The sequence below is a fragment of the Onychostoma macrolepis genome, chromosome 23 (assembly GCF_012432095.1).
Source record: "Onychostoma macrolepis isolate SWU-2019 chromosome 23, ASM1243209v1, whole genome shotgun sequence".
NCBI lineage: Eukaryota > Metazoa > Chordata > Actinopteri > Cypriniformes > Cyprinidae > Onychostoma > Onychostoma macrolepis.
Genome location: NC_081177.1, coordinates 17,115,424 through 17,130,190, shown reverse-complemented (window position 1 = coordinate 17,130,190; position 14,767 = coordinate 17,115,424). Strand labels below are relative to the sequence as shown.

The 14,767-nt window shown below is 37.8% G+C and overlaps 2 protein-coding genes across 2 annotated transcripts in view; both read left to right on the top strand.

The window, feature by feature from the left end:
* ubr4 (ubiquitin protein ligase E3 component n-recognin 4) overlaps positions 1-11,339 on the top strand; it is a 51,776-nt gene extending 40,437 nt beyond the window's left edge. The window contains 23 exon segments of the mRNA XM_058763021.1: positions 25-134; positions 249-390; positions 477-558; positions 657-830; positions 914-1,035; positions 1,126-1,323; positions 1,804-1,884; positions 1,963-2,050; positions 2,153-2,280; positions 2,373-2,480; positions 2,564-2,683; positions 2,769-2,959; positions 3,058-3,231; positions 4,319-4,418; positions 4,538-4,756; positions 4,847-4,960; positions 5,056-5,198; positions 5,447-5,572; positions 5,657-5,851; positions 5,921-6,145; positions 8,230-8,320; positions 9,848-10,010; positions 10,121-11,339. Of these exon segments, the coding sequence (XP_058619004.1) occupies positions 25-134; positions 249-390; positions 477-558; positions 657-830; positions 914-1,035; positions 1,126-1,323; positions 1,804-1,884; positions 1,963-2,050; positions 2,153-2,280; positions 2,373-2,480; positions 2,564-2,683; positions 2,769-2,959; positions 3,058-3,231; positions 4,319-4,418; positions 4,538-4,756; positions 4,847-4,960; positions 5,056-5,198; positions 5,447-5,572; positions 5,657-5,851; positions 5,921-6,145; positions 8,230-8,320; positions 9,848-10,010; positions 10,121-10,185 (3,159 nt within the window). The 3' untranslated portion in view covers positions 10,186-11,339.
* Positions 11,340-12,330: 991 nt separating this feature from the next.
* iffo2a (intermediate filament family orphan 2a) overlaps positions 12,331-14,767 on the top strand; it is a 30,520-nt gene continuing 28,083 nt past the window's right edge. Inside the window, exon 1 of the mRNA XM_058764046.1 lies at positions 12,331-13,349. Within this exon, the coding sequence (XP_058620029.1) occupies positions 12,802-13,349 (548 nt within the window). The 5' untranslated portion in view covers positions 12,331-12,801. The remainder of the gene's footprint in view (positions 13,350-14,767) is intronic.

The window sequence follows — 14,767 nt, the reverse complement described above, 5'->3', positions numbered from 1 at the left end:
AATGTAATCTGACTCTTCTCGTAGGTGCTCTTCACCCCAGCCACCCAGGCAGCAAGACAGGCGGCTTGCACCATCGTCGAAGCTCTAACAACAATCCCCAGCCGCAAACAGCAAGTTCTGGACCTGTTAACAAGGTACATTTGACATGGATGAAGAAAACGATCCTTTTTGGACCAAATTTTTCCATATTAGGCTCAATCGACCCAAAAGTAGGAGCCATTCTCAAGTTTTTATTGTTTGTTCTTCAGTTATCTGGATGAGCTGAGCATTGCAGGAGAGTGTGCTGCAGAGTACCTGGCTTTGTACCAGAAGCTCATCAAACCTGCTCACTGGAAGGTTTACCTGGCTGCCCGTGGTGTCCTACCATACATCGGCAACCTTATCACCAAGGTATCGTCAAAAACTGTAGATACTATAGTTTTATATAGTGAGGATGTGTCATCTCCATTAACCTAAACTCATGTGGTGTTCTTTAGGAAATTGCTCATCTACTAGCCCTTGAAGAAGCCACACTGAGCACAGACTTACAGCAGGGATACGCCCTCAAGAGCTTGACAGGTGAATTCAAGCTTTTGTGTCATATTCAAGTTCAAGTTAAACTCTGAGAACTTCATGAGAGCTTGTGGCTTGTTTTAATGGTTTCTCTTCTCTCACAGGCTTGCTTTCCTCATTCGTGGAGGTGGAGTCCATTAAGCGTCACTTTAAGAGTCGTTTGGTTGGCACGGTCCTTAACGGCTACCTGTGCTTAAGGAAGTTGGTGGTCCAGAGAACCAAACTGATCGATGAGACCCAAGACATGCTGCTGGAGATGTTGGAGGACATGACTACAGGTTCCAACCTACACCTTCAGGTCTTCTCTGATATTTTTGTTATTAGAGACCAAATCAGCTCAATGCTATGTCTTCTGTTGTAGGGACAGAGTCTGAGACCAAAGCATTCATGGCTGTGTGCATCGAAACTGCGAAGCGGTACAACCTGGATGATTATCGCACCCCTGTCTTCATCTTCGAGAGGTTATGTAGCATCATTTATCCGGTAAGTAGACTTCAGCTCGTTGACATTTGCTTCTAACTTTTGGAATAATGATTTTGGTAAAACTCATTTCTCCCATCTGTGTGTATGAAGGAGGAGAATGAGGTGACGGAGTTCTTTGTTACGCTGGAGAAGGACCCACAGCAGGAAGACTTCCTGCAAGGCCGTATGCCAGGAAACCCATACAGCAGTAATGAACCAGGCATCGGCCCTCTCATGAGAGACATCAAGAACAAAATCTGCCAGGATTGCGATCTTGTGGCACTACTGGAGGATGACAGTGGCATGGAGGTACGTAATCTGCCTCAGTACTATGTCCTAGGACTTTTTCAAATAAATTACTTGGTATTTCTAAATCATTTTTAAACCTTAATAAAGCAAGAAAAAAAAAAACATAATAAAATGGGTAATTGAGGTGTTAGGGACAACTACATTAGCGATCAAATGTTCAAGGTCAGGTTCTTTTTAAAACAATGCATTCATTCAGCAAGGTCATTTAAAATAGCAAGGTCTATTTTAAATATATAAATATTTATAAAATGTATAATATACATTACATTTGACAAATATTAGAAAAAATGTTTGACTGCCAAAGTTATGAGCTGTGCCTAACTATGTCAAGTGGTGCAACCAGAAACATGCATGAAAGAAAATGTTTTTGCATAATTTAAAAAATAAATTAAAATAACTTTTTTTTTTTTTTTTCTTAGTTTTGGGCACTCTTATCTGATCCTCTTGAAATATGATTTTAAAGATGACTTTTCTTTGCAGCTCCTTGTGAATAACAAGATCATCAGTTTAGATCTGTCTGTTGCTGAGGTCTATAAGAAGGTTTGGTGCCCCACCAACGAGGTAAGCTAAAGAAGATAAAAATGTACTTTATTTTTACATATCAACCATGGTTTAAAAACTCTATTTCTTACAATAAAGGGTGAGCCAATGAGGATCATCTACAGAATGAGGGGGCTTCTGGGAGATGCAACAGAGGAGTTCATTGAGTCTTTGGACTCAACTACAGGTTGGTTTTATGTTGCAGGACCCAATATTATTTTCAGTTTTTTTCCCCCCCATGGTTTATCTCATGTTTCTCACTTGTAATTGGTGTTTTCTCTCTGTTCAGATGAAGAGGAGGATGATGAGGAGGTATATAAGATGGCTGGAGTGATGGCGCAGTGTGGAGGTCTGGAGTGCATGTTGAACAGGCTCTCTGGAATCAAAGATTTCAAACAGGGCAGGCACCTTCTCACAGTGAGTATGAAGTTCACCTCCCTAATTCATCACACTCTACAGATTTCCTCAGAAACTGAAGAAAATTCTTATAATTTTGTTTTGCTTTGTAGGTTCTCCTCAAGTTATTTAGTTATTGTGTGAAAGTGAAAATCAACAGGCAGCAGCTGGTGAAACCAGAGATGAACACACTGAATGTTATGTTGGGCACGTTGAATCTGGTTAGTAACATACCAGAGGAATCATCTGATAGGATAAAATGTAATATTTAAGAGAATATTTGTAATTGGATGTTGTATTTCAGGCATTGGTGGCTGAGCAGGAGAGCAAAGACAGTGGAGGAGCATCCATAGCAGAGCAGGTTCTTAGTATTATGGAGATCATCCTGGATGAGGCCAATGCGGAGACTGTGTCTGAAGACAAGGTCAGCAAGACATTGATTTATGCAATGAATATTATAGCAAAATCATATAGCTGTATTCATATCTCTCCTTTGTGTTTCTCCTCAGGGTAACCTGCTGCTGACGGGTGATAAGGACCAGCTGGTGATGCTGCTGGACCAGATCAACACATTGTTTGTGCGTTCCAATCCCAGTGTTCTTCAGGGGCTGCTCCGCATCATCCCTTACCTGTCCTTTGGTGAACTAGAGAAGATGCACATCCTGGTCGAGCGCTTTAAACCCTGCTGTAACTTCGACAAGTATGGAGTTTGTTCATCTCTGTAACTAGAACTCTGACTTTTCTTTGTAACAATAGTGAAATTTTGCTGCATTGAACACCTTTTGTTTTCATATACAGATATGATGAGGAGCACAGTGCAGATGACAAGGTCTTTCTGGACTGCTTCTGTAAAATAGCTGCTGGAATCAAGAATAATAGTAATGGACATCAACTGAAAGACCTCATCTTGCAGAAGGGCATAACGCAGAGTGCTCTGGACTATATGAAGAAACATATCCCCTGTGCTAAGAAGTATGACATGTCATAAGTATATTGTGTTTTATATATGAAGAGTTCAGATGCAAAAGCCTCTGTGCCATCTGAAATTTTCATCTAAAATGAGCATTTTTATCAGGCTGCTATGTTTAGGTTCAGTTATTTTACTCTAATGGCAATATATAGGTTATTTTCTGTGCAATTAAAGTGAAATAACTGAACATAAATATAGAAGAAAATTTCAGATGGCATTTAGAGGCTTTTGCATCTGAACTCTTCATATATTATATTATATTATATTATATTATTATATTATATTATATATATTATAGAAATAACAGTGTTAATTTTTATTTATTGTAAATACTGGTATATGCATTTATATAATGTAGTACTTTTATACATCCCACATTTTGTAGATATTATACATTATATTTAGATACTTATTATTTTTGTTTCATATTATTTTATAAATGTCATTTATTTATTTATATTTATTCAAATACACTATATATATATATATATATATATATATATATATATATATATATATATATATATATATATATACATATATACATATCATATACATTACATATACATTACATATACATATATATATATATATATATATATATATATATATATATATATATATATACACACACTATTATAAAACGTATAATTTATAATACTGTAATTATAAATACTGTATATAATATACTATAATAATACTAAATAAATTAAAAATAATGAAATTTTTAATCATAAAAATAAAACTAACACGCATATATGTAAATATATAATACATATATTTACTATAAATAATTGCAGTATTTATAAATTATGTCTGTGTGTGTAGAGTGTCTTTTATTCATATCCTGATATCTATAAAATGTATTTCTGGATATTTATTATCTCTATTTTCTTATGTATTAGATTTTGTTTTATATTTATAAGTTCAATAAGTTATTTATTCATATTTTTTCATTTATACAATATAAAATAAATAATTATTTTTGAATTAAAGAAAAATATAAGACAAGAAATGCAATGCATCTACCTTATCCAAAAACATTACTATTTTTAAGAGATTACCTAAACTATAAATAATATTTTGCAGCCTGGATGCAGACGTTTGGAAGAAGTTCCTTGCTCGACCAGCCCTTCCGTTTATCCTTAGACTGCTGCGTGGTCTGGCCACCCAGCACCCCCCTACACAGGTAACACTTTTATCACTAGTTTTGAATCTGTATTTTTTTATTTTATTTTTTTTTTATTTCGTGCAGTGTCCCTGTACACAGACAACAGACATAAATCATCTATTCTCCTCTTCTTATAGATGCTAATCGGAACAGATTCAATAACCAATTTGCACAAGCTCGAGCAGGTGTCCAGTGACGAGGGTATCGGCACTTTAGCAGAGAATCTTCTGGAGGCACTAAGGGAACACGCAGAGGTTAACCTGAAGATTGATGCTGCCCGAAGGGAGACTCGAGCGGAGAAGAAACGCATGGCCATGGCGATGAGGCAGAAAGCTCTCGGCACACTGGGAATGACAGTGAGACGCATATATAGAGAGAAGCTTGATGTATAATCCAGAAAAAATCGACTTTGAATTCAAATATTTCTGTTTTTCACTTTCTTTTAGACCAATGAGAAGGGCCAGGTGGTGACCAAGACATCCCTACTTAAACAGATGGAGGAGCTCATAGAAGAACCTGGGTTGACTTGCTGTATTTGTAGAGAGGGCTACAAATTCCAGGTCCATTTATCTACTAATGACGCTTTATTTAGCTGTGGATGTAAATGTTCAACCTCTTCATAGTCTGAACCTTAATCATACTTTGTACCCCACAGCCAACCAAAGTTCTTGGCATCTACACATTTACAAAGCGTGTGCCCCTAGAGGAGTTCGAGAACAAACCCCGCAAGCAGCAGGGCTACAGCACTGTCTCACACTTTAACATAGTCCATTATGACTGTCACCTTGCTGCTGTCAGGTGCGTGTAACTGCAATAGATTTGATAAGGAATATTTCACCCAGAACGACAATCATTTACTCCAAACAGTTGACGGTAGCCATTGACTTCCATAGTATGGAAAAAAAATACTGTGAAAGTCAATGGCTACCGTCAACTGAGGGTGAATAAATGATGGCAGAATCTTCATTTTTGGGTGGACTATTGCTTCAAGGAAGGTTTTATCATCTCACTTGTTTCATAATTTTCTCTCTGTCGGTCTGGATCAGGCTTGCCAGAGGGCGTGAGGAATGGGACAGTGCCGCACTACAAAATGCCAACACAAAGTGCAATGGGCTCCTACCAGTATGGGGGCCTCATGTACCCGAATCTGCCTTTGCCACCTGCCTGGCAAGGTACGTCATGCCTGCAGCTTGTTTAAAGCTAAGATGTACTCCTGAATATTTACAGGACGTTAAGCTTGTTTTATACTGTTACAGGCACAACACATATCTGCAAGAGTGCACAGGGCAAAGGGAACCCACGTACCAGCTCAACATTCACGATACCAAGCTGCTGTTCCTGCGCTTTGCTATGGAGCAGTCCTTCAGCGTGGACACAGGGGGAGGAGGCCGCGAGAGCAATATCCACCTCATCCCTTACATCATTCACACCATTCTCTACGTCCTCAACACGTACGTTTATCAAAGATGAGAACTGAGTTCCAGTGTATTTCGAGATTCTAAACATTTTTCTGAATTTAGAACAAGGGCCACGTCACGGGAGGAGAAGAATCTTCAGAGCTTCTTAGAGCAGCCTTGTGAAAAGTGGGTGGAGACTTCGTACGAGGTGGACGGGCCGCACTACTTCACTATATTGGCCATGCACATCCTGCCACCTGAGCGCTGGAGGACTACGCGTCTCGACTTCCTTCGTAGGCTGCTGGTGACTGCACATGCCCGCAAGGTCTCACCAGGGGGTGCTAACAAGTAAGGCAACAAAGCATGACTGTGCATGTGTTGGAGCTTGAACATTTAAAGAGCTTGTACAAGCATGTGCTGTACTTTACGTGCTGAGGGTGTATATTTTTGGTTTTGGCAAGTGTTTTGTGCTTACTCAAACTGCCGATGTTGGCTGTAAGCCTGTATTTTGCCTTAGAAGATTTATGCAAGATTATATCAGACATGGCTTGTACTGGGTGTGTCGGATTGTTTTAGGCCTCAGTATTACTGTTTGTAAAATTGTGACTCCTGTGTTTCAGATTTTTTTTTAAATTTAATTAAACATTATATTTTATATAATGTTATATATCATTTTTATATAATATTTAATGCAATATAATTATTACATATATGCATGCATTTTGTGTATGTGTATATACATATACACACACATATATAATGTATTATATATCTTGCATTATATATCTCTCATTTTTAAATTAATTGTGAGATACTGTATGTATACGTAATTTGTGATACATTACATTAATTTCCTTTTAATTATTTTTAATGATAATTGTTTAATTGAAGATTTTTGTTTTATTAAATGTATATTTTCTATATTAAAACTATATATATATAAACTATGTATGGTATACATAGTTATGGCCAAAAATATCGGCACCCTTGGTAAATATGATCAAAGGCGGCTGTGAAAATGTATCTGCATTGTTAATCCTTTTGATCTTTTATTTAAAAAAAGTTCACAAAAATCTAACCTTTCATTGAATAATAAGAATTTAAAATGGGGGGAAATATCATTATAAAATGTTTTTCTCTAATACACATTGGACACAATTATTGGCACCCCTAGAAATTCTTATGAGTAAAATATCTCTGAAGTATATTCCAATTCATATTCACAATTTTGAGCACACCAGGGTGATTATGAACGTGAAATTATCCAGCCATGGCTTCCTGTTTCACAGAAATATGAATAGGAGGGAAACAAAGCCCAAATTCCCTTAATCATCCATCACAATGAGGAAAAACCAAAGAATATATTTCTGATGTGCAGAAGTGGCTTTAAGAAAAGAGCTAGAGCAGTGAAAATTCCCATTTCCACCATCAGGGCAATAATTAAGAATTTCCAATCAACATAAAATGTTACGAAACTGCCTGGAAGAGGACGTGTGTCTATATTGTGCTAATGCACGGTGAGAAGGAGAGTTTGAGTGGCTAAAGACTCTCCAAGCACCACAGCTGGAGAATTGCAGAAAATAGTTGAGTCTCGGGGCCAGAAAACCTTAAAAATAATTGTCAAACAGCACCTACATCACCACATGTTGTTTGGGAGGGTTTCAAGAAAAATTCTCCTCGCTCATCCAAAAACAAACTCCAGCATATTCAGTTATCAGACACGACTGGAACTTCAAATGGGACTGGCTTCTATGGTCAGATGAAACTAAAAAATGAGCTTTTTAGCAGCAAACACTCAAGATGGGTTTGGTGAACACAGGGATAAGAAGTACCCCATGTGTACAATGAAATATACCGCTGTATTTTTGATGTTGTGGGCCTATATTTCTGCTGGAGGTCCTGGACATCTTGTTTAGACACATGGCATCATGGATTCTATCAAATACCAACAGATAAAAAATCAATAAGTGACTGACTCTGTTAGAAATCTTATAATGGGCCATGTTTGGATCTTCCAACCGTACAATAATCCAAACACAAAACTCAAAAACAACACAAAAATGGGTCACTGAGCACAAAACCAAGCTTCTGCTGGCCATTCCAGTCCTCTGACCTGAACCCTATAGAAAATGAGTGGTGAACTGAAGAGAAGCACCACCAACATGGAGCTGGGAATCTAAAGGGTCTGGAGTGATTCTGGATGAAGGAATGATCTCTGATCTCGTCAGGTGTTCTCTAACCTCAAACCTTTTTTAATAAAAGATCAAAAGGATTAACATTGCAGATTAATTTTCACAGCCTCCTTTGATCATATTTACCAAGGGTGCCGATATATTTGGCCATGACTGTATATTTATGTCAGTTTTATTCGTTTTGAATAATATCTCTCTGATAAGTGATTTTAATTGCATATTTGATTTTAATCATTTCAGGCTCACAGACAAAGCCGTGAAGGAGTATGCCGTTTACCGCTCACCGCTTCTCTTCTGGGGTCTGGTGGATCTTGTCTTTGATATGTTCAGGGTATGAGAGAGTGTTATTTTTTTGCTGTTCCTCACACTTGTCATTTCATATTAAGACCCAGTCCACAAGGACACGTGTTTAGCTGTATACGCAAAAATTTTGTATCGTATTGGTGTTTCGTCCAGACGGATCCGGCGTTTTGGGAGAGTGAAACTGCTATTTTTTGAAACCGGGTCCCAGAGTGGATAAATCTGAAAATGACGCCCTTGCGTTTTCGTGTGTACAGTAGGGCTGTGCAATTAATCGAAATCGTCATAAAATCACGATTTGAGCTTGCGTGATTTCTAAATCGCTTTATAACACGATTTTATAGCGTCCCCGACCTCCAAACCAATCCGAATGTAGCGCGCCCAAATGGAGCGCGAGAACAGAACAGACCGGGCATACAGACAGACGTAATGCCATACTCCGTCTGTGATGCGTATGCAGTGTGTATTTTCTTTCGCACCCATGTTAACGGTTTAAAGCGTTCACTCTGTATACTGTTGCGGTGCGTCTGCAGCAGTGCAAAGATCATTTCCGCACAGAGTCTACTTTTGCTGTGCTGCACGCGCTGAATTAAAGTGACAGCGCATTGTTCGCGGTAAAAATAAACATGGATTGACATGAAAATGTAGTAATTACACCATAATTGCATATAGTTAAAATCTACTGTTTCACAGTAAACGCATGGCTTTTGGCTAGATTTAAAACAAGCAAAAGTGCACTTTTAGATAAACGAGGCAATAATAGATGGCATTCCTGGAGGTAGGAAAACAAAGTTATATTTGAGTTTAAACGTGAATAAGTCTATGAAAGATTGTATTACTGTACTATGATAAAAGAGAATTACAATGCTAAAAAGCATTTTCAGTGACAACATTTGCATGTGAAATCAAAATAATGGATAAATGTTGTGTTTGTGATGAACAGCTGTAATATTTGCCATATGTCTGATCTAGAGACATGTTACAGCTTTTTGATAAAGTTCTAATTGGCTTTCTTTTGGAAATGTTTCAAATTCACACTGAATGCATTTATGACTGTAAAGTATGTCTGTGTGTGTCAAAATCGTGATTAAATTCGGAATCGCAAAATTGATCAAAGAAATCACGATAGGTTTTTTTGTCCATATCGCACAGCCCTTGTGTACAGCCTATCCGTATCCACCTTTTTCTTCAACGCGGAAGTAAGCCTATGGGTGAGACTTCCGGTTCATTAGCTGCTATAGGTAAATAACGAGGAGAATAACAACGTGCAGTAAATGGTAAAACTGTTTGCACTACAAACCATAATTTCATAATTCAGATAATACATTAAAATAAAATAAGACCACTAATTTTCAATATCAAGCAGCAAAACGAACTGTTTTGTACAGCTAAAAGTAGCTGGATGTGGATGAGACCGGAAGCTAGACCCATAGAATTTACAAATGGCCGCGCCCATTTTTACGTCAAGAAAAAGGTGGATATTTTCTGGCTTCTTGTGGATGTTTCCTAAGTTCATATTTCCATGAAATCTAATTTTATCTGCCCATTCCCACAACAGAAAGTGCCCACCAGCAACACAGAGGGAGGCTGGTCCTTCTCGTTCGCGGAGTACATAAGGCACAATGACATGCCCATCTATGAGGCTTCAGAAAGGGTTTTGAGGGCTTTCCAGGATGAGCTCATGCCTGCTGAATCCTTCTCAGAGTTTCTGGATGTCGTAGGTCAGACATTTTTAATACACTTTCCTGAACACAAAGCTCAGTGGAAAGTAATACAAATAAAAAGTGTTGAACTGTAGAATATTAATCTCTTGTACCGACTCTTTTCCCAGGTCTTCTCTCAGACATCCCAGACCCTGACGCCTTCCTGCAGGACCTGTTGAACTCTGTGCCCTGATGGCACACATTTATGCACCTCACTTATGGACTGGTGACCGCTCTGTCCAGTGCAGGTGTTCCTTAAACACGGAGTCTGTCCGCTACCCGGACACCGCTATTCGCAACTCCATAAGGACACCTTTCAATCGGGGCCCAGGCTCCCAAAACTTCTATCAGCTCGCATACACACTCATTCACCTCCACTACTGCTCCTGATCTCCGCGTGGGTTCATTCAGTTATAACTCTCTCCTAAACAAGAAAGTGACGTGTAGCCTGACGAGTTAATGCGCATTTATTCTACAATGGTTTTGTAACACCTAATACACACAAAACACAACATGCTGTTTTGATCCGACATGTTGCAGGTAATTATTTCATAAACAACCCTTATGGCTTTTTTTTTTTCTTCCCCTTTTTTGATTCGTTTATGGTGTTTTTTGACTCTAAATTGGCCAAAAGTTACAGATTCACTAACTAATCTCTCATCGTCTTGTTCTATGTTTCTGGATTTTTTTTTTTTTTTTGCAGTGGTGTTCTATGAATTGTTTGCAGTTTGTGAGAAAGGCAAGGCCTGACAGTGGTTCTGTGATGCGAAGCAAATGTGTGACGATTGTTTTCCATGTGTAAATGGTTAAAGAGTGAGATGAAAGCTTGTTTAATGTGTTATTCCCAAGAAATGAAAATACTTTCTGATTTGTAAAGGGTTTTACCTGCATTAACAATGAAACAAAGATAAAGAATAAAAAGGGCCTGCATATTTATTTTGGGAGCCTTTTTCCACTTTGTTTTTCTGGTTGGGTTTTTGTGTGTTGATCAAAATCAAGATGACTAAATTTCTTTTCCGTTTTGTCTTCCATGTGACCGTAATTCACACCGTAATATTCCGCAGATTAAAGATTTTCCCCAGAGCAAGTTGTGCCTCTGGTAAGCAAGGTGCCACTGAGAGAAGAGTCTCAGTGATTTTAAGTTTATTCTTACAATATAAACGCACACCTGCGATAGGGTGTTTTTGAGCTGAATGCATGGTGTGAAGTTTGTTTTAAAAAAAGAAAACAAGAAAAACCCAGTTAGTGTCTATTCGCCTATTCCCGCTGCTACAATGTTCAACTGTTGCTGAATGTCTGCTTTTGAATTAGCTCAAATTAATAAAAGTGTAAGAATACCATATCTGACTCACTGTGTCATCTAAGCAGTGTTATTTAGTACTTTCTGTATATACTATTATTGCATTTAATACTTTTATTTTTATATTTTCAGTTTAAGTTTTAGTATGTAGTAGGCCTATGCCTTACTGCATAGTATTTAATATGTAGTTTATATTTCTGTTTAGCTTTATTTCTTTTTTCAGTTTTAGTAATTTTAGTATCTCCTTTAATTTCTTTAACTTTCAGTCACAAAAAAATAGTCAGCAATACCAACACTGCATCTAAGATAAAATAAAACAGCAAAGGGAGGGTTCTTTACTTTTGGAAGTTTCTTCAAAGATTCTCTAAATCCTTCTGTCCAGTATGTTTTTCCCATACTGTAATATACAGTATAAAATATGAAGACCACAGTTTTTAAAGACAGAAATCCTTTTTTTCTTTCTGCATTATTACAGTTAATTGAAAGTAGGAGTGAATTTTAATTAATTTCACAACTTTTGCTTGAGTGGATGAATCATTATAGCCAAGTTCTACCTTTTCCAAAAGGGTTTTCTTCAAGGTTTCCTTTCTATAATCAAGACTTAACTTGTTTTCATTAGTGTTTTAATTGAGTTAAACTGGTTGTCAAGTCACTATGACAATATCACTTTCCATCCTGTTATGTCTTCTAGTAATAACCCTTAAAGTGACAAAAGACTTCCTCCGGGAAGTGACATCATTTTGGTGGGAAAAGAACAGCACAATCGCACCTATATAACTATTAATGGATCCTGTGCTCTGAGTATTAATCATAATGATTTACAATTATAAATGTTCTAAAATTAAAAGTGTAAAATCGTGATTTAGCATATTTATAGCATATTTAAACATTTCTGTACCTTTTTATAGAAACATTTGCTTAAATTACAACACAAAATTTTTTTTTATTTTAAGTTACTAAGGTCAAATAGGTAGTTACTGTAATAATGACCCCATGTCTTATTTATCAAGATGACAAACAAACAAAGTTCTCTTTTATAACTTCTTGAACGCTGTATACAAAGACAAATATTTAATATGTAAATACTTTTAAAGGCACAGCGATAAATGCCCGCGCCCCTCATGTAATATGCTAATTAGAAGGGCGTGTCTTACAGACAGGAGTAGCCAATGCGACTGTTGCTGGAGGGCGGAGCGGACATGTCTTCCTCTCCTCCCGTTTCCGTCGGATGGTGTTCTCAGACTGGGCTGAAACCTGAGTCTCTACGACGAGTTGAGACCAATAACCAGCCCGTTTCATCACCAGCGGATGGTACGAGGGCAGCTGTGAGTTCATGAAATGTGTACCGGTCAATGCGCTTTATCCGACCGCTAGAAGCGCGACTATGGCCTATTATTTGTGTGACATTAGATAAAGGGAGTGCACCTTGCGTCCGAGAGCATGGAGGTGACGTATGCTGCTTTACAGCATCTGCAGTTTGATGCGTAGAAACACTGCTCACGAATAAAGATGGATTTACCTCGTCGTTTTCCGGACCCGGTTCTCAACCCGATATTGTTCAATGAATCAGCGGGACACTTCGGTATGAATGAAGCTTGTGCTGCTGGGAGCGGGTCCGGCGCCATGGCAACCAGCGCGTTGAGAAACGATTTGGGTTCCAACATTCATGTGTTAAAAACTCTAAATCTCCGCTTCCGCTGCTTCCTTTCCAAAGTCCACGAGTTAGAGCGCAGAAATAAGTTATTGGAGATCCAGCTGCAGCACGCCCAAGAGCAATCCCGGTACCGACTACTGTTTTCCCGGGAGCAAGCGGTCCAGACGAACTTCGAGCTGCCTTATTCAAACGCACCGTGTCAGTCGAGACTCCCCGGTAGAATCTGGAGTTTCTCGCACACCGCCAGATACGGAGGACGATTTGAGACCCATCAGGGGCCTGGAGTGTCCTGGACTCATCCCGACGGTGTCGGGGTTCAGATTGACACCATCACACCTGAACTCAGGGCCTTGTACAATGTTTTGGCCAAAGTCAAGCGCGAGAGGGACGAGTACAGGCGAAAGTAAGTCCAGCTCGAGCTCATATTTCAAGTGTTTTACTGCAAAAAAGTGGGCAGGTTAATGTCTTTATCAACAGTTTTCTTGTAAATCAAGAAACACGGTTACTGCAGTTATTGTTACGATAAAACTCTGGTAACTTGATATTAGTTACCACTGTCATATTGTCATCCACTGTCTGAAACAAAATGAAAGCTTGTTACATTATTGGTTGGTTTTACATTAAGAACAATAACTGTAATATTGTGTTATGGTAAGTATGTACTTTGGCCAAAACTATGCTTACCATTAGATAGATATAGAGCAATAATTGGTTTGACCGACCAAAATATTGAGTATTGGCTAGCCTATTATTTACCAAAATGTCAAAGTAACCTATTTAATCTATTATTGATCTAAAATAATAATAATAATAATAATAATAATAAAACAAGCAAAACAGCCAAAATCACAGATTTGAATAAATGTTATATTATTAAAATTATTTTTTGTTGTTAAAATTATTTTTTTTTATCTGCATATTCCCAACAGGGAATGTTTTCAGAACTTTGGTTCTGTAAGGTAAAATTCATTAAACATTTGTTCTGGTCTTTAATAGTGTTCTCAAAGCTGTTAATGTTTTCATAACCAAGAAAAAACATAAAACGTTTTTGGACCTTTTGAACATTCAGAAAACATTCAAATAAAAATGTTATATCCTAATGGGAATGTTAAGAACACATTCTTAGAAGATATTTTTGTTGGCTGGGTTATCAAATATTTTAAACAAAATAGCCCTTCTCATTCTAAAAACAAAAACTTTGCCCCCTGTGTGTTCGTAGTAAACAAGAGTGTGTGATTCCTTTCTATTGTGCGACTGTCCCTGGGGCTTGGTTTTTTTCCAGTGTCTTAACAGTAAGACTCTATCAGTAACCCCTGTATGTTCTCTCCAGTATCCTATTACAAAGTGTCCAGTTTTGGATATGAAACCTGAGTAAGCAGGGGTGACATTTTATCTGACAGAAACCATTAGCTTTTTCTCTCCTCCAAATGGGGATCTGTGCAAACCCATCCCATTCAATAGCAGTTTGTGGGATCTGCCCTAGAACTTCAGTAGAATCTCTTTTTCTCTTTGGGGACCAATAAGTATTGTTATTGGTCCACGCAATACACTTCCACATATTTTGTGCGGGTTTGGTTCATACATAAGGAATTTCCCCTGATTATATTCTCTTTTCTCTGTGTCATTCAGTTCATTGTCTGATTCAACCATTTATTTTTGTCATCTGCAATAGGAATGGACCTATGCATGTTGATTTAGAAGAAAAAAAGTACATTTCCTGTTCTTGTTGCTAAAAGATGCTTGATTTATGTGTCTGCTGCTGGGAAAGTGATGAACAAAACATTTGTGCCAAATTCCTTGTTTCTGACCCACACCAGACTC